The sequence below is a fragment of the Chaetodon trifascialis genome, chromosome 2 (assembly GCF_039877785.1).
Source record: "Chaetodon trifascialis isolate fChaTrf1 chromosome 2, fChaTrf1.hap1, whole genome shotgun sequence".
Classification (NCBI taxonomy): domain Eukaryota; kingdom Metazoa; phylum Chordata; class Actinopteri; order Chaetodontiformes; family Chaetodontidae; genus Chaetodon; species Chaetodon trifascialis.
Genome location: NC_092057.1, coordinates 2,304,400 through 2,320,612, shown reverse-complemented (window position 1 = coordinate 2,320,612; position 16,213 = coordinate 2,304,400). Strand labels below are relative to the sequence as shown.

At 45.0% G+C, this 16,213-nt stretch overlaps 1 protein-coding gene across 1 annotated transcript; it reads left to right on the top strand.

Moving 5' to 3' along the window:
• Positions 1-1,479: 1,479 nt before the first annotated feature.
• Positions 1,480-16,198, top strand: sh2d3a (SH2 domain containing 3A). The gene is made up of 19 exons (XM_070978333.1): positions 1,480-1,537; positions 1,779-1,870; positions 2,005-2,122; positions 3,580-3,638; positions 3,770-3,927; positions 8,513-8,552; positions 8,706-8,822; positions 9,966-10,109; positions 10,236-10,504; positions 10,588-10,673; positions 11,312-11,431; positions 11,596-11,753; positions 11,887-12,081; positions 13,161-13,322; positions 13,921-14,036; positions 14,384-14,555; positions 14,645-14,756; positions 15,129-15,314; positions 15,451-16,198. The coding sequence occupies exons 2-19, from the start codon at positions 1,781-1,783 to the stop codon at positions 15,642-15,644; spliced, it is 2,496 nt and encodes an 831-aa protein (XP_070834434.1). The 5' UTR covers positions 1,480-1,537; positions 1,779-1,780; the 3' UTR covers positions 15,645-16,198.
• Positions 16,199-16,213: the final 15 nt, after the last annotated feature.

The following is a 16,213-nucleotide window of genomic DNA, read 5'->3' as shown; positions in this document are numbered from 1 at the left end:
TATGTGAAGTGAGCATGTGTACGAGAGAGCAGACAGAACAACAGTCAGAGAGTGTGTGTTGTAGAGGAGACCAGTTTATAAAGAATAAATAAATGCATTATTCATAGAGCTGCCAAATAAAGTTCTAATGAGGGAAAATGACCTAATTTGAGGGAGGTAGTCTATGCAAATTGAGTTTGTGTTATTCAGGTTTGTGGAGGAAACATGCAAAAATTTGGAAGCATCAAGTTGAAAGTGTGTCCACAAAGATGTTTTATCTACTTTTATGTCTCTAAAATACTGTATGAATGAAATACTTAAAAATATTACAGTTTTTTTTTAAAGGAAAATAGTAAAATCTTGCATTTCTGTAGTACTGAAGAGCTCATGTTAAATTTGTGAAGTCTGTTCTAAAGCTCGACAGCAGAGACACAAGCCCCCATCATGCCCTTTAAAACAAATCCTGGAGCTGCTCCATGAATAATGGAGCAGCTGCTGGGACAGTGACGGCGCCCGGGGGTGACTTTACCAGGATGTGGGTGCATATTTGGATTCACAGCTGGGAATCCTTACAATCAAAACTCATTCATGTGTAACATCTCAGAGAAAATCTCCACCAGCTTTAAAGCGTCAACTAGTGATGTCAGCAGTTCAAGCCATCAAGCACCGATGTGCAACACAGCAAGCAGATTTATTCTAATGCAGTTTGAGGTACTTTCACCTTTTTTGAGTGCTTCCATTACACTACACTACAATTAAGAGCGAAATATTACACTTTTTAGCCCATTACATTACTTTCACTATTGTTGTTGTAACTAGTTACTTTGCAGATTTTATAGAAACATACAAATTTCAATTCATTCATATTCTATATTGTTTAATGAATTAAGTATCCTATAGTATGCAACATACTTAAAATACACCTCATGACCTGCTGCAACATAAATACTTGACGGGGCAATTTTCCACCTTTAAAGAATAATTCAATCAAAATTCCACAAACTTCACCCTGAGGGAAAAGGCCGGTGTCACTCTTTACTTCAGCACTAGGTGTCAGCCTTACACGCAGCACCATCTCTCTTGCAGATACAGTATCTCCAGACAGACGGTTTGCCAGACTCTCCAGCGTGCATGCATGCCTGTCTTTGACCTGACATGTTGACAGCTGCCTAACAGTCTTCCACTTTCACGTCCCCATTCTTGTTTTTCTGAACTCTATCTCTCTCCCATGACAGGCCTCAACCTGCGCTCTCCGCCTCCCTGGAGCTAACACTATTTCCCGTGCTGTGATTTGCTGCTTTCCATGGGGTTCTGTGCGCCCACTGTGCAATGTGATTGGCTTTTTGAGTGACCCTGCAGGTTTGAGGGGGAGCGGGCTTCCACTCGCACCACAAAGCCAAAGTGAGAGACAGACTTACTGACAGCGGTTTCAACTTAGATGAGAGCAGCTGCAAAGAAGGAAGAAAAACAGAGAAGTGAGAGGCAGTATGAGATAGAGATATTACAAGGAGAAAGAGAGGAGTGATATCCCAGAGTGCCTCGGTGGACCCTGTAAAAGGTAGGGGTTACATGCTGGAGCTGCTGCACGGCAAACGACACAGCGCTCTGCTGCGTCTGCTTGACTGATTTCTAAAAGTAAGCTGATGTGTTTTCTCATTTGTACTTTTCTCAGAAACCTGTGCAGAAAAAAACATGTACAAGCATGTGTGTGTGTGTGTGTGTGTGTGTGTGTGTGTGTGTGTGTGTGTGAGAGAGAGAGATGGTATGTAATCAGTCTCTCTTCTGCCTTTGCTGTTCAGACATGAATAATCGCTCTATCGCCTGGTGGCTGAGACAGATTGGCCTGTCCCAGTACACAAAGACACTGGAGAGTGAATATTATGGTCTGGAGGTATGTGAACGTGCACAATGCATCTGTACGTACTCGCTGATATGTCTCATTTCTTTTATGCTGTGCTTCAATCTTCAAAATGCTCGATTTCTCTTTCTTCATTACTCACTCTCCCTGCTTTTGTTTCTCTCCAGGGTCTGCTGAACGTAACAGATGGAGAGCTGAAGGATGCAGGGATAGAGGATGCAACACACAGAGAAACCATCCTCCAGCAGCTTTCAAGGCACCGACACGCACTGGACCCACACTCCGGTAACTCTCACTGGCCACATGCAAGCACTCATGCAAATAAGGGCTGCGCGATAATTCCATAAATCATTATCTGTCAAATTAAATGTTCATCAAGTGGAAACATGGTGCTGTGTTGCATCCAAAGTTGCATTACTAACCAGGCACAGCAGACAACGAGGCCCCAGAAGCCCAGATTTCACAGATATAAAGAGGTTTTGTCTAATGTAACGCATAAAGGTGGAACAGGCTTCACTGCATTGAACACAAGTTTAAATACTTTGTATGAGATGTTGCAATACTGTGATATGTACTGATATCTGATATAGTTTTACTTTTTAGGACACTAAAGGCAGTGCAGTATCTGAATATTGGTAAAGATACTGCAACAATACTTATTTTGACACCTTTCTTTGAGTCAGTGCACCCCGTCAGCCCAGAAAGTTGGCTGGATAATTGTGATGGTGCCCAGACTTTTTCTCCAGCTCATCAGGTCAAAACTCGACTTTGTCCAGTTCTTTGTTTTATGACCAAATACCTGCAGAAGTAATGACATTCCCCTCAATCTGAGCTGTGCTTTCTGTTTGGTACTAATTAGACCTGCTTGACACTGTCATTATTAAAATGTTGTTAGCATTTAGCTCAAAGTACTTCGTACAGGGATGCTAGTGTAAAGATTTTTGCTCTTTTTAGATGCTAAATGCTAATATATCAACACAGGAATCCATACAGTTATTCTTCTTAAATGAAACTCTTTAAAATTAGCAATTTGATTTAAAAAAAAAAAAAATTGAGAATAAGTAAACCAATCTATGAGTCCGTCCAGAGATTTGAAACCAGCGTTCAGTGCCTGGTCCTTTCACATGCTCTGCATTAAAGACTCACGTCAGTCAGTAATTCAAGCGCAGACTCTTTGCTCTTAATTTTGTCTGATTCACAGCAGATTTTGTTTACATGCTCATCTCAGATATTAGTTTATTCAAGCTGTTGATGTGATGTTCCAGTAAATATGTTTCTGTCTGATGAAACAGGCCTAAAAATGAACTGTTTTATCTCTGAATCATCCTTGCAGAGAGCAGTATCTGTTGAAATCCTTCATGCTGAGCGTGAAACAAGCTGGTTTATCAACAGAAGATTTATTTACTGGCTTCTTCCTGCTTAGCGTAATACTGAATAATAAGTGAGACAAACTTAAAATATCATGCACGACAGTTAAAGGAGTAGTTCAACATTTCTGGAAACGTGCTCTGTATGTTTGGGACTGACACCAGGTGCAAACAGCCATCCTGGCTCTATTTAAAGGAGACTAAATCAAGCTGAGCCTCTGAAGGTCGCATCTTGTTTGTCTCAGCTTCATATTTAACAGACAGACGTGACAGTGGAATGGATTTTCTCCTCTTTAACTCTTTGTAAGGAGATTAACACACATATTTTCCAAAATGTCAAAGCTATTGTTCTAAAAGGTGGATTTGTCCTCTCAGGTATGCAGATGGAGCGCAGGGTGAGCCGAAAGTACTCCCTGGGATCGTCTATGGATCTGGTGAGACCACAAAGTTGCCTCCACATCACAAATTTACGATGGCACAAAACAATAGACGCCTCCTCGGAACAAATGACTCTCCAGGACGGCTTCAGGACGCACACTATTTGGGTCTGTACCATTTCCTGCAGGTGAAGCTGAGGAAGGATCTGTTTCGTCAGAGCGTCCTGCCCCGCCTCCAGCGCGCTGATAAAAAACACCGCCTGTCAGCCTCCTGCTCCCAGCTCCGCCCCCCGAACAAGGACAACACTATCAGCGAGACAGAGTCCTGTCAGGACAGCAAACACAGGTGAGCTGACCCCCAGTGGGAGGGTGTGTGTGTGTGTGTGTGTCAGCGTGACAGTCATTGTGTGCCTGTGGGTGTGAGGGATCTACTTTCTCCAGGCTGGAAACTCGTGTTTGGCTAATGATTAACTAGCGCCTCATGAAATGTGTCAGAGTATGAGGTGAAGAACGCACACTCAACTATCAGAAACCAGCTGAAAAGATGACACGAATGTTGATCTTACATGAGCTGATTTTAAAGACCAGCAGCTTCCTGATGACTGACGTGACAGCCAGCTTGGGACTCTGATGTTTTAGCCACACTTCCCTCCAGTGAGAGGTGAAGAACTGAATGACAAAGGCCAGTGAGTGTGTTTGTGAGCTGGTAATCTTGAAGTTCAGGTTTTCACAGAGGAGAAGGTTCACCTCAGCCATAAAGAGAAATGTTTATTCTCACTCTGTCCACAGTGCCACTAAACGACGCAGATAGTTTTGGCTTTGTGTGCTCTGGTTCACAGATTTCAGAATCTGAGATTTCTCTGAATAACTGACAGACAGACCACCTTGATCTACTTCCAACTGAACAAATAGTCCCTGTGAAAGTGGCCAATGAAAAGGTCTGTGGATTATCCAAAGTGAAGGTCAGCGTCGCCTCTGATCCATCACACTCAGGTGGGCGCAAAGACATCAGAGGAGCAAAAACTCCGCCTTTCTGATGACCACAGCGCTGAATCACTGGTGAAACAAACCTGAACGCTCACCAGTTTGTGCTTTTAAGAATATACTTAATTCTCAGAGAGTTAGGAAAAAAATCTCACTTACCTTTCTGGTTTCGAGCCATGTGGATAGCTTTGATCTAATCTGGCCTGTCCGCCTGAAAAATGTACACAATTAATTAATAATCAATATTGTTTCATCAAAGAATTTTTTAAATCACTCTCGTATTTTCTTAAAGAAGAGCAACCCAGCTGCCGGTCTGACATTTGACTGAAACTGTGCAGCTCTATTAAATATCAAAGCACTAAGACGGATCAGGAGCAAAAAACATGATCAGACTTTGGTTAAGGGCCCCCCTGACACCTTGGCCCCCCAGACCTGAGCCTCCTGATGTTAATAAACCTGAATTATCTGCATGTGTAGATACTGTAAGAGCTACATGAAACAAACCTTAATGTTTTTCTTGTAATTTGGGTGAAGAAATCCTTTAATCTAGTTGTACAGGCTGCTTCCATGAGAGGTAATTGAGTGTGTCTGAGGGGAAACGCGCACCAGTTATTCTGCAGGATCTTCGCTTTAAACGCAACTACTGACAAATACTGTAAGTCTATAAACGGCGGCTGTCGAGTTCAGACACATCCGAGGTCGCGAGCAAAGCTCCTGAAGGCCTAAATGAGGTAGATAGTTCCGCTCCTCCGCTCTGATTGGCTGAGACGCGTTCGAAACCTGCTAAAATGACTGATACATGCACTTGACCGCACAACAGATTCATGTCAATGCGCTGTCCCACAAATCACGGGAAACGAGCTGTAATCAGCACACAATTATTGATTATTTAAAGGTGAATTAGTAATGAATCTGTGTGTCTGTCATGGACTGATTACTTGTGGACTTTGCACAGCATCTGTGGCCTGAGCACAGCGAGTTGCGCAATCATTTCAGTTGGAGCAATAAAAAGATGTACGTGCCGCAGTCTGAGGAGACTCAATCAATGCCGTATGGGGCTTTATGTATAGCTACCTGCCCTCTGACGCTGACTGCAGCCAGGTGATGCGCCTGCTCGGCTTGTGTCGGTATCCGAGGAATGCCGCGCAGAGAGCGGCGTTTCAGGAGCGGGGCCTGGGGCGGGGAGAGGGAGGGGGAGGGGGAGGGGGAGGGAGGGAGAACCTGTGTGAACTCGTCCGAAATTGCGCAGGGAGGAGGGCGAGGAGACGAGGGGGCTGGGAGGGACCGCAGAGGACAAGGCTCGAACAGCACGACCTGAACAGCTGCTCCCCGGTGCTGTTAGCTCGACCACAAACCGTGAAACATGTCCGGGACCAGGGACATGTGACGGGGACTGACAGGTAGGACCACTGGCCGCCGCCGACACTGTTTTTAAACAACGGATAAGTTCGTTAACTAACGCGAGACTTTGGATCAAGTTTTGAGCGTTTCTTCGGCCGTTGTTTTAACTTTTCATTTGCTGAATATTTATTCCCACGTTTGACATGTCAAGCTGTTAAAAACTCGCTTTTTAGCCCCCAAAAGTCGACAGTCGCTTCGGTTACTTCTTGCTACCTGTAGCCTTGCAGGCTAACGTCACCTACCTGTTGCACAATTCTGAAGCACTGGCACAGACGACAAGGTGATCCGAGCTGGAACCAGCGGGACCAGTAAAAACAGACTTCAGTAACGGCAGCTCTGAGCTCTGATCTATCAGATGACTCAGGATTACCGGTTGTCAGGTGAAGCTGAATAAACTGGTTGGAAACACAGTTATATGTGGTGTCAGGTTGCGTTTCTCAATAGTGGCTCTGCAGCACATTGCACAGGTGTTTCAGTTGTGTTACCTGGGCCAACGCCCCTCCACAGGATGTTGCACAGTCTGACCTCATAAGACACCTTAAAACTGAGATTTATTCATCCGGATGTCTGTGTCTGTCAGAGTACATGTTTCCGCTGTCATTTAATTGAGGGCATCCAGCTGCAACAGTTGCCATATTATTAGGTACACGCAGTCTGGCACAACAGACCTTCAATGAATGCGACTGTCTGAAGGTTATATCTTGGAGTTTTTATTGGAATTGCTTTAAAGATGTCTCGATTAACATTTATAGTCGTTTTGCATTCAATATTTTATCCATCCCATTTATATAGTGGACGAACTATTGGAGACACCTCACAGTATAATGCAATACACTTCATTATAATAATCTATTTTATTCATAGAGTGCTTATCTAGATATTTAGTGGCACTTTACATGATGAGTTAGGTCTGTAAAAAACCCAAGACAACTACACACAACAAGTTCAGAACTGAAGTGCAGAATTGACCTGAAATGATTAGTTGGTCAGTCGATCAGTCGATCAACAGAGAATTAATCTGCAGTAGATTTAATACTTTAACATCCTTTTCTCAGGAAAGAAATTCCAAACCGAGTTCCAGCTTGTCATTTTTTTAGTGACAGTAAACTGAATATGACAAAACAATTTGAAGATGCAGCTTTGGGTTTCACTGACCGAGCAAATAATAATAAATAATAGGACTGCTTGATAATGCAGCCGAGTGTAGAGTGACAGAAGATGAGACTTTAGAGGTTGTTTTTTTCAGAGTAGTAAGATTCTGTTAGTGTGAAACCTGTAAACAAAGAGGTGAAAAACAAACAAAAAAGAAAGGCTGTGGAGAAGGCCCAGTGACTCCAGCTCAGGGAGTCGGCTGAGGTCGTGTTTTTGTGCTGTTTGTTTCTGGGACTTTGGAGGTTTTCACAGCCTTGCAGGACAACCTCGGGGAACTTATGTGTTGTGTTGTGTTGTGTTGTGTTGTGTTGTGTTGTGTTGTGTTGTGTTAGACTGGTTCCTGTGTTAAAAGATTCAGTATTTCTCCACCAGAAATTTGCTCCTGGGAGGTTAGAGAGGCCTTTGAAACAGCATTTTGACATTTACGCTTGGAAATTTATATGAAATTTGGTACTAATCATAATAAATATAGAGACAAAATTTTAAAACAGTGACAATTAGTTAGTTGTTGTGTTTATGCCTATGAACTAGAACACCAGAAGTTTGTTGTTGATATCCACATAACCTTGAAAGAACTGCACAAAATCTTGCAGAACATATAACTGACCAGCAAACTCAATCAAAAAGCAGGATTTTAAAACATTTAGAGACTTCTGTGTGCAGGGGGCGATGAGCTCAGGATTTCCAGTTATAGGTGGATTTGTAAATGAACAGTTTCTTTTAAAAGCACCATCAGCTGCAGCCTCCAAGATGATCAGACAGCATGAAGATCAACAGCATTTTAGAGCCATTTCAACAAAACATTCATTTAAGTAGGATTTCTTGCAGGGCTGTTGTCTTTGGCTGAATTGATTTTTCTCAGTGTACCTAATAAATTGGCCGCACAGTGTGTGCGTTTGAATGTGTGTGATTTGTCCTTCAGCGGGTGTCAGTAGTTAAATTTGAAGTCAGAGCTGGGTAAACAAGTAAACGTCACGCCACTGTTTGTGCACATCCCTCCAGCAATCCCTGAACGCATGATTTGATCCACATTGTGTTCCCACAGACGGACGGAGAGGCAGGCGTAGATGTGGATTTGCTAGAATGGGTCACGGTTAATGAGACGGCTGGGAGTTATCTAGTTGAGCCCTGCTGTGAGTCCTCTGAGCTGTTCATCTGTGAGCCTTGTGTTTGCGGAGGCAGGAAGGTGGAAGCTTTGGGAGGAAGGAAGGAGGAAAAAGAGGCTGGCTATTAAAAGTTTTTTGTGACGTTAATGACAGACGCAGACCTTGGCAGTGGCCTTCCATCCTCGTACTGTTCATGTTCAAAGGAAAAACCAGCACCATCAGCTGTGGTTCCCTTGAGTTTGGTTTAGTGCCTCCAAATCACCTCTTTTCTTTTCTCTTGTTTTTCAGCAAGAGAAGGAGTGTCAGCGCATACTTCAGCCAGCTGAAGGTAAGAGGTTAAGCAAACGGCCTCTCCGTCTCTCTCTTCCTCTCCACAGCTGTTTTTTCTTCCTACATATTTTCCTGCACGTACGAAATGTGAGCAGAGACAACACGCAGAGTCGCTGTGGTCACGGCTGGGCTGCTCCTGTGTGTGTCGTAGGTGTTTGGTGGTCGGAGAGAGATGGAGTCACTGAAGAAGGAGCTGGAGGAGGAGCTGAAGCTCAGCACCGAGGACCCGAGGAGCCATGCGTGGTACCACGGACCGCTGAGCAGAGAGGTGCCCAAAGGATTATACTGTTCCCCTGTATTTACAGATATTAAAACACCTTCAGTATTAAAGGAATAGATTGGCTGTTAGTTGGGAAATGTGCATATTTGCCTTCTTGCAAAGCTTCAAATGAGAAGATCAATACCACTCTCAGCGCCGTATAATTGAATATTAGGCTGGAGCCAGCAGCCAGTTAGCTTAGCTTAGCACTTCAGGATCTTTTCCGTCCCGTCTGTTTTCACACATGCCTCAGTAACAGACAGGCCAAGGGACAGTCCAACAGATAGTGGTAATGCAGCACTTATGGATGCCAACTGCAATGAAACTCAGCAGAAGAAGATGAGGCAAGGTCAGATGTACAGTACGTAGAGGAAGCATAATTTTCTGCAAAATTAGCTTTTTTTTTGTCTGGTGCCAATGTTCCAGACAGCTGCAAATCAGTTTCACCCTCTGTGCAGACTGAGAGGAGCTCTCTTATTTCTGAGTCTGTCCAGCGTCCACACATTCTGGAAAAAAGGAGCTCGTTTGCAAACACACAAAAAAAAAACTTGTTTGCTTGTTAGTCATCAAATCAGCCCAACATGAAAGTCACTGATTCAAATACGCTATCAGCAGCAGAGTCTTATGATTGGTTCACTCGCTCCAGGTGAAAGCGTCTTTCGTCAGGTGGATGTAACCTTTACGTCCTAGACGACAGGTGTGAAAGACGAGATATACCTGCTCCCAGCCTTTACACAGAGCCTGGCTCACTGTTTTTATGCTAAATTAAGCTAATCTGGTGCCTTTGGTTTTAAACTCTCAGTTGCCAGTTTATTAGGTACAGTTTACCCCATTTATATCAACGAGGGTAGGCTGGATACCAGAAAGGCCACTCATGCAGTACAGTTCACACCCTAAACACGAACTGCAGCCTCCAAAAATTAACCTTCCTAAAGGAATTGTTTTTCACTCTGTATTTACCGTACAAACTTGAGAGTGGTGTGAAATCTTTCATCGTAATCTCAGCAAGAAAGCAAAAAACAGTGAAACAGAAGTGCTGAAATGCTGCTTTAAAGTCTTATGCACGATGGCCGACCTACGCTGGGTCTGAGTCATATGCTGTGTGATGTCATCACACCTGCATGTCCAGCTGACCTGCGGACTTGTCTCCAGGCTGCAGAGTCTTTGTTTGAGAGGGACGGAGACTTCCTGGTCCGGGACTCGAGCTCTGCCCCTGGTGACTACGTTTTGAGCTGCTTTTGGAAGGACGGGCCCTTGCACTTCAAGATCATACGAGTGGTCCTTCGTCCCAAAAAGGTGAGTCTGAGTCATGTGCGTCCGTGTTTTGTCTGTCAAATACTCACCTCCTGTAGGTTGTGTATCTGTTGTTGGACTGTTCCTTTAAAGGCTCTGCTTGTTATAATGTGTGTGTGTGTGCGGCAGGGCTACTCTCGGGAGTTGTTCCAGTTTGAGGAGGATCGTTTCGACAACGTTCCCGCTCTGATCCGATTCTACGTGGGCGGGCGCCGGCCCATCTCCCAGGCATCCGGCGCTGTGATCTTTCACCCAATCACGCGGACCCTTCCTCTGCGAGTCATCACCGAGCGACAAGCGGAGGCCGGCAGTGGCAGAAAACACGCTGAATCCAACAAAAGACGCAGCTTCAGCTCTACGCACACGGACACACTGCAGGTCATCAATCCACTGCTGAGGTGGGAGGACGTCTGTTGAAATGCACATGTGCATGTACGCAGATTTAAATAAATCTGCTGACGGCTTACTTTATGCGTGGCAGGAGTGGAAGTCAGCCTGCTAACTTGGAGAACGTGGGACGGCGGCCTTCACTTCAGTCTGCACAGTCTGACAGCAACCTACGAACTGGTACGTTCCCATAAACCCTGTGACATCCACAGACATGTCTGTCACCATGGACACATGATGTCCACTGGATGCAGCTCTCATTCAGCAGATTGTCTGGCTCGCAGCTCGTGTGGGGCTCTTCTCTCCAATCCCCCGTCTTTATGTCTCAGATCTATTTATGCCAGAGAAGCCTTACTCTAATCTCTGAAGCATGAAATTCACTTGTATTTAAATGCTAATATTTGCTGACAGTTGAAATGAAATTTATATTTAATAATGGATTTCTTTTTCCTTTTTTTTGTCTACATGCAGGAAAACTAGTTTTCCCTCTGCTAATATATACATTATTCAGGTGATAAGACAACATGCTCTGGATGTTATTTAAAACAAGTACAACTACAGATGATCTGTTGCCATGTTGCTTATGAATTAGCCAGAAAGCTAAACAACTCTAAACAATCATGGATGTGCAGCTCCGTGTCTGAAATACTCCCAGTGGACAGTTGGCAGAGACATGACCGAGCTGTTGTGAAACGTCCTCCTCTCCTGCCTGCATTGTATTTCCAGATTGATTCAAGACGTATGAGTTTAGAGCAAATGCCTCATCAGAACACACAGAAACACACAACCCTCGTTTTCTGTTCCTCTTCCTCATCCAGGTGTTCCACCGAGCACTCAGTCAGAGGACAGCAGCCCCGCCCCCATCTCCCCCGTGTTTCGCACAGGCAGCGAACCCCTGCTGAGCCCCCGACCGCGGCACACACGCCCCTCCCACCCAGGTAACATGCACACACACACACACACATCTTAATTCTTCTAATCATGGGCAGATTTTTGTTTTTCCCACAGCATGAAAATGAGGTGAAAACAGTTACAGGTTAGAGGGCCAAACTTGTGCATGAGGCTGCCGATGACACACATGACTCCCTCCTCCGTCCTGCAGGTGGCGGTGTAACTTTGAGAGGTTCAGATGGTCAGCTGCACCCCAGAGCTCCCCCTAAGCCTCTCAGGGTCTCTACCATCTTCCCCAACGCCGTCCCTCCTCCACCCACCGACCAGGACTATGACCCCTCCTCCTTCTACGACGAGCTGGTCGTCCAGGTGAAGAGCTCGTCAAAACTCCCTCACAGCTCCTTCGATCGTGTTTGCTTCTCTCACCTCTCGGTCTGTTTGAGGAAACGAGGAAGGCCTTACCTTCAGTCAGAGACTTTTGTCCACTTCCTGTCGTATCCAGGTGCCGCAGTCCCGGCGGAAAGGCCACGTGGACCGACTGCGTGCGGAGGAGAAGTGGCAGAGCCGCGCCCGCCTCACCGAGACGTCCTTTGGCTTCCTGGAGGCGCAGAAGAGCGAAGCATCGCCGCAGCTGCCGCTGCTGCCGCAGAAGAAGAGGGCAGAAGAAGTGGAAGACTGGCATTTTGAAAAGCCACATGTGAGTATAAACTATTTTTTACAGTACACAGTGGTCACATTTGCTTCTGAAAGTGTTTTAAAGGACTTCACCAGTGTCTCCTTAATTACAGACCATGAATACAGTTCAGACTCATGTGGCACAGCTCCAGCTTTTCAGATGTCCTTTTTTTACCATTCCAGGCAGCAACTGTTTTTCATTAATTTCCTCATAATATGAAAAGTATAATTTATTGGAGTTGTGTAATCAGCGACAGAGCTGTCGAGTCTGCATTCATTTTTGTCAAAGCTGCATATTGTTGCAGTGCAGCTCTGCATTTTCAAATCAGTCTGCTATTAAATGTGTTGCCTCATAGAGCTGAACTGATTAGGCGATCAGTCAAACAGCCAAGAATTACTCAGCAACAAGTCTTTTCCTGCCATGCCAAAAATTCTCAAATGCCCAAAAAACCTGAAATGTGACCGATGGGTTTCTTTAATAAAGATGAATAATTTGGGGTTTTGGGCCGTTGGTTGGATTAAAATATCAGTGACATTTTAATGACCAAACTATGAGTCGCTTAATTGAAAATGGAAATAATTGTTAGCTGCAGTTGTATTACCGCACATCAATAATGTAGCATTGCCAAAAATAAATGTAGGCTCGATGTTCATCTGATTATAGATTTCATATGAAAGGAAAAGGAAAGTGATTTGTATTTAGATTTTCTAAAACATGCACAGCTTAGGAGCAGCATAAGAGATGATGTACAGGTTTGTAGTTATTATCTGGGTGAATACTCGATGCTGATTGGCTGCAGGGTGTCCATTAAGCCCTGATAATGGATACAGCGTCTACCTGCAACAGCAGCATTAAGTGAAACTTTCCATGTTCCTCAGCTTTATGTCTAGATGGACCTTTTCTTTGATGAGAGCTGACACTTTCTAAGCTTCTAATCTAAGCATCGCTCTCTCGTTGTTTCTAACCTGAGGCGGCTCAATCACTGATTTACCGTCTTTTGCCACCAGGTGTCAGTGAGGCTGTGTGGCAGCTGCCTGTTATGTAACAGCAGAGCGGCAGCTCTCTGCTAATGATGTAATATCCCTCTTACGCCATCACAGGTGGAGCTGGAGACGTGCTTCCAGCTGGATCAGTTTGAGTCGCTGCTCTTGCCGGAGAACAACAGACCGTTAGAGCCGAGCGTCCTGCTGGCACTCAAAGAGATCTTCAACAGATCGAACGCCGACACCACCGCCCTTCACATGCTCAGCGTCGACTGTCAGGTAACTCTCAAACGTCGGACTGCGCCAAGTAGATCTTCAGAATCAATATGTCCCTCATTTTTGTTATTGCCTGCCTAGTGGAAGCAGTGCACAGCGAAGGTGTGACATCCCATCAGATCGAATGTAGATAATGTGCTAAAACTACTCTAATCAGAACTACTCGAATCAGACAGATTCACTTCGCTTCAACATATTCGTCTTCATCTTTTCTTTTACTTCTGTTTTAAATTCAGAGGTCCAGTGTGGAAGATTTAGGTGGATCCATTGGCAGAATATGGATTATGACATTCATGTTTTCATTGGTGTATTATCACCTGAAAATAAGAATCATTACATTTAAGAATAAGGGAGCAGGTCCTCCTCTAAAGAGGTTACAGTAGCCCAGAATGGACAAATCAAACACTGACTCTGTTTTCATAGGGGAGAGTGAGACGAGGGGTATTCAGCCGGTTGCAGTTGATGAATATGGATCCTGGTTTATAAAATGTTGTTTTGAGTAAACTCAAGCCCACAAATTGAGAGTGGCTTGAATAATCGCTTAGTGAACTGGACACAAAGCCTGAAAGCCCATTGATTTGTTATTGTTGTGCTACTGCAGGTGGCACGCATCGTTGGGGTGACTGATGAGCAGAAGAGGATTATGGGAGTCGGGTCGGGCCTGGAGCTTGTCACTTTGCCGCATGGACGCCAGTTCCGACAGGATTTGTTAGAAAGGTGCATGCAGCTTTAAAGACGGACGGATGAGTAGATAGATTCAGAAGCGGGTTCAGCCATGTTTAAAAAACACATTTCCTCACAGTGGCATCTGAGCGTGCAGATTTCTGTCCGTCTCTGAATGCTGATGTGATGGATGAAGCTTGTTTCCTCCTCCTCACTGTGGATGACACACAGGACACGCTTCAGGATTGCACACATTCACCTCTGTTGGACTGCGTTGCTTAGATGCCACTAGTGGGAAATGAGAACGCTGTTCCTCATCAACTGCCTCATTCAATGTTCAACACACACACACACACACACACACACACACGCTTCTAAACCATTAATGTGTCATTTTTTAGGCATCATCTAATCGCATTGGGAGTTGCAGTGGACATCCTGGGCTGCACTGGGACTGTGAGCCAGAGGGCAACCGTTTTACATAAATTCATCTTATTGGCTCAGGCCCTGAAAGAACACGCCCACGACCTCTACTCCTTCTCGGCCGTGATGAAGGCTCTGGAGATGCCTCAGGTGGCGTAACTGTGACAAAGACGTGCTTCCTCTGTGCAGCTGGTTGAAGGTTTCTAACACTCGGTATGTTTGCGTGCGCACGTGTGCAGGTGACGCGGCTGGAGATGACGTGGCGAGCGCTGAGGAGGAACCACACAGAGACTGCAGTTTTATTTGAGAAGAAACTCAAGCCCTTCATGAACTCGCTGAACGAGGGAGACGGTGAGTGATGGTGTTTCAGACGGTTTGTTTGTCTCCAATGTAAAATCAAACAGATGGAGAGAGACGACGCAGATGAAATTGATCTCATTCCATCACTTCAGACAGTTTATCAGACTTTCCTCGCATCCCTCTGGAGCCACAAAAGGCTTTATGCAACTTTTTCACATGTGCAGTTTCACTCCCCGAGACCTATAAACAGACTTTGATGTGAGAAATCGGCACAGTTCTCCTTTAATAGAGTTGGGAAAAACACCTGTTACTCCAGACAGGTTAAAACGAGTGCTGTATTAATAGCAGTGACCCAGTTTTTAGGCAGTGGATGTGTTGCTTTCAGTCTTACATGCAGTGTGTGTTGTCATATTTCCTCTGTAGAGTCTGTTGTCCACGGTCCCACAGCTGTGCCACACCTGGTTCCTCTGCTGATGGCGATGGAGGGCGAGGACCCGGTGGAGGACAGTGAGCGCGGCTGTCAGCTTCTCTACAATGTCCTCCAATCAGCTCGCAGTGCTGCGCTGCATGCACAAGATTACCAGCAGCACGCACACTCTCTGCTCACAGGTACTGTACGCATGCATGTCGCCTTTCATAGACGCAGTTACAGACCATTCAAGAACATCACTTCACATTATTATCTCTTAATTTCATCACTTATGGTTTCTGATCTGATCACATGTCCATCACACTGCTTGCGCAGGAGACTGGGAGCCAATCCCTGAGCTGCTGGAGGCTTTCCGGACAGAGTTCGCCCTGCGGCTGTTCTGGGGTCAGTCGGGGGCAGCGGCTGACAGAGAGGAGCGCTATGAGAAGTTTGACAAGATTCTTTGTGTCCTCTCCGATAAGCTGGAACCCGTGGAGATCACCCCACAACAACCTGAGCCTCTAACCTGAGCCTCAGGGCCTGTTTCGCTAAGCAGAAGGTGAAACCAGAACTTTGTTCACGAGAGGAAAACGAAAAGCAGAGATGAAAGTGAAATGGTTTTATTTGAGGCTCGGCGCATCGCGGTAGCCAAGGCAGAGCTCTCACTCCTGAGATACACGAACGTAAAGAAAAGTTATTTTTAAGATAGGAGAGACTGTCAGACTTGTCAAAAGACATCTTAACTTATAACAGAATGACGTATACCTGGGATGTGTGGGCCACGGGCAGCGCTTTCATGTGGAAAGAGCTGCGTTAGATTCATTTTCCTTTTTCAGGAAATCTGAAATTGTTTACCCAAAAACTAGCATCTGTTTACTTTTCCAATGTACGTTTGTCATACTCCTCACGCTTTATCAAGCCACAGCACTTGTTTGATACTTGAGACTCCAAAGGACCAACATGAACAGTTTGTATATGAGCTGCTGCTGTAAGGGACCACACTGGAAAAAGGCTTTTCATCAGTGTTACTGATGCAGTAAATGTATGTTTTTATTTTTTGCATATTTCTCATAAACGATACTGTAAAGAAACAAGAACA

Excerpts from the sequence above, each read along its gene's own strand:
- sh2d3a (XM_070978333.1), top strand. The coding sequence starts at position 1,781 with ATGAATAATCGCTCTATCGCCTGGTGGCTGAGACAGATTGGCCTGTCC. Across the intron at positions 3,639-3,769 it reads TGGGATCGTCTATGGATCTG|GTGAAGCTGAGGAAGGATCT; the intron begins GTGAGACCACAA and ends CATTTCCTGCAG. Across the intron at positions 15,315-15,450 it reads CGCACACTCTCTGCTCACAG|GAGACTGGGAGCCAATCCCT; the intron begins GTACTGTACGCA and ends CTGCTTGCGCAG.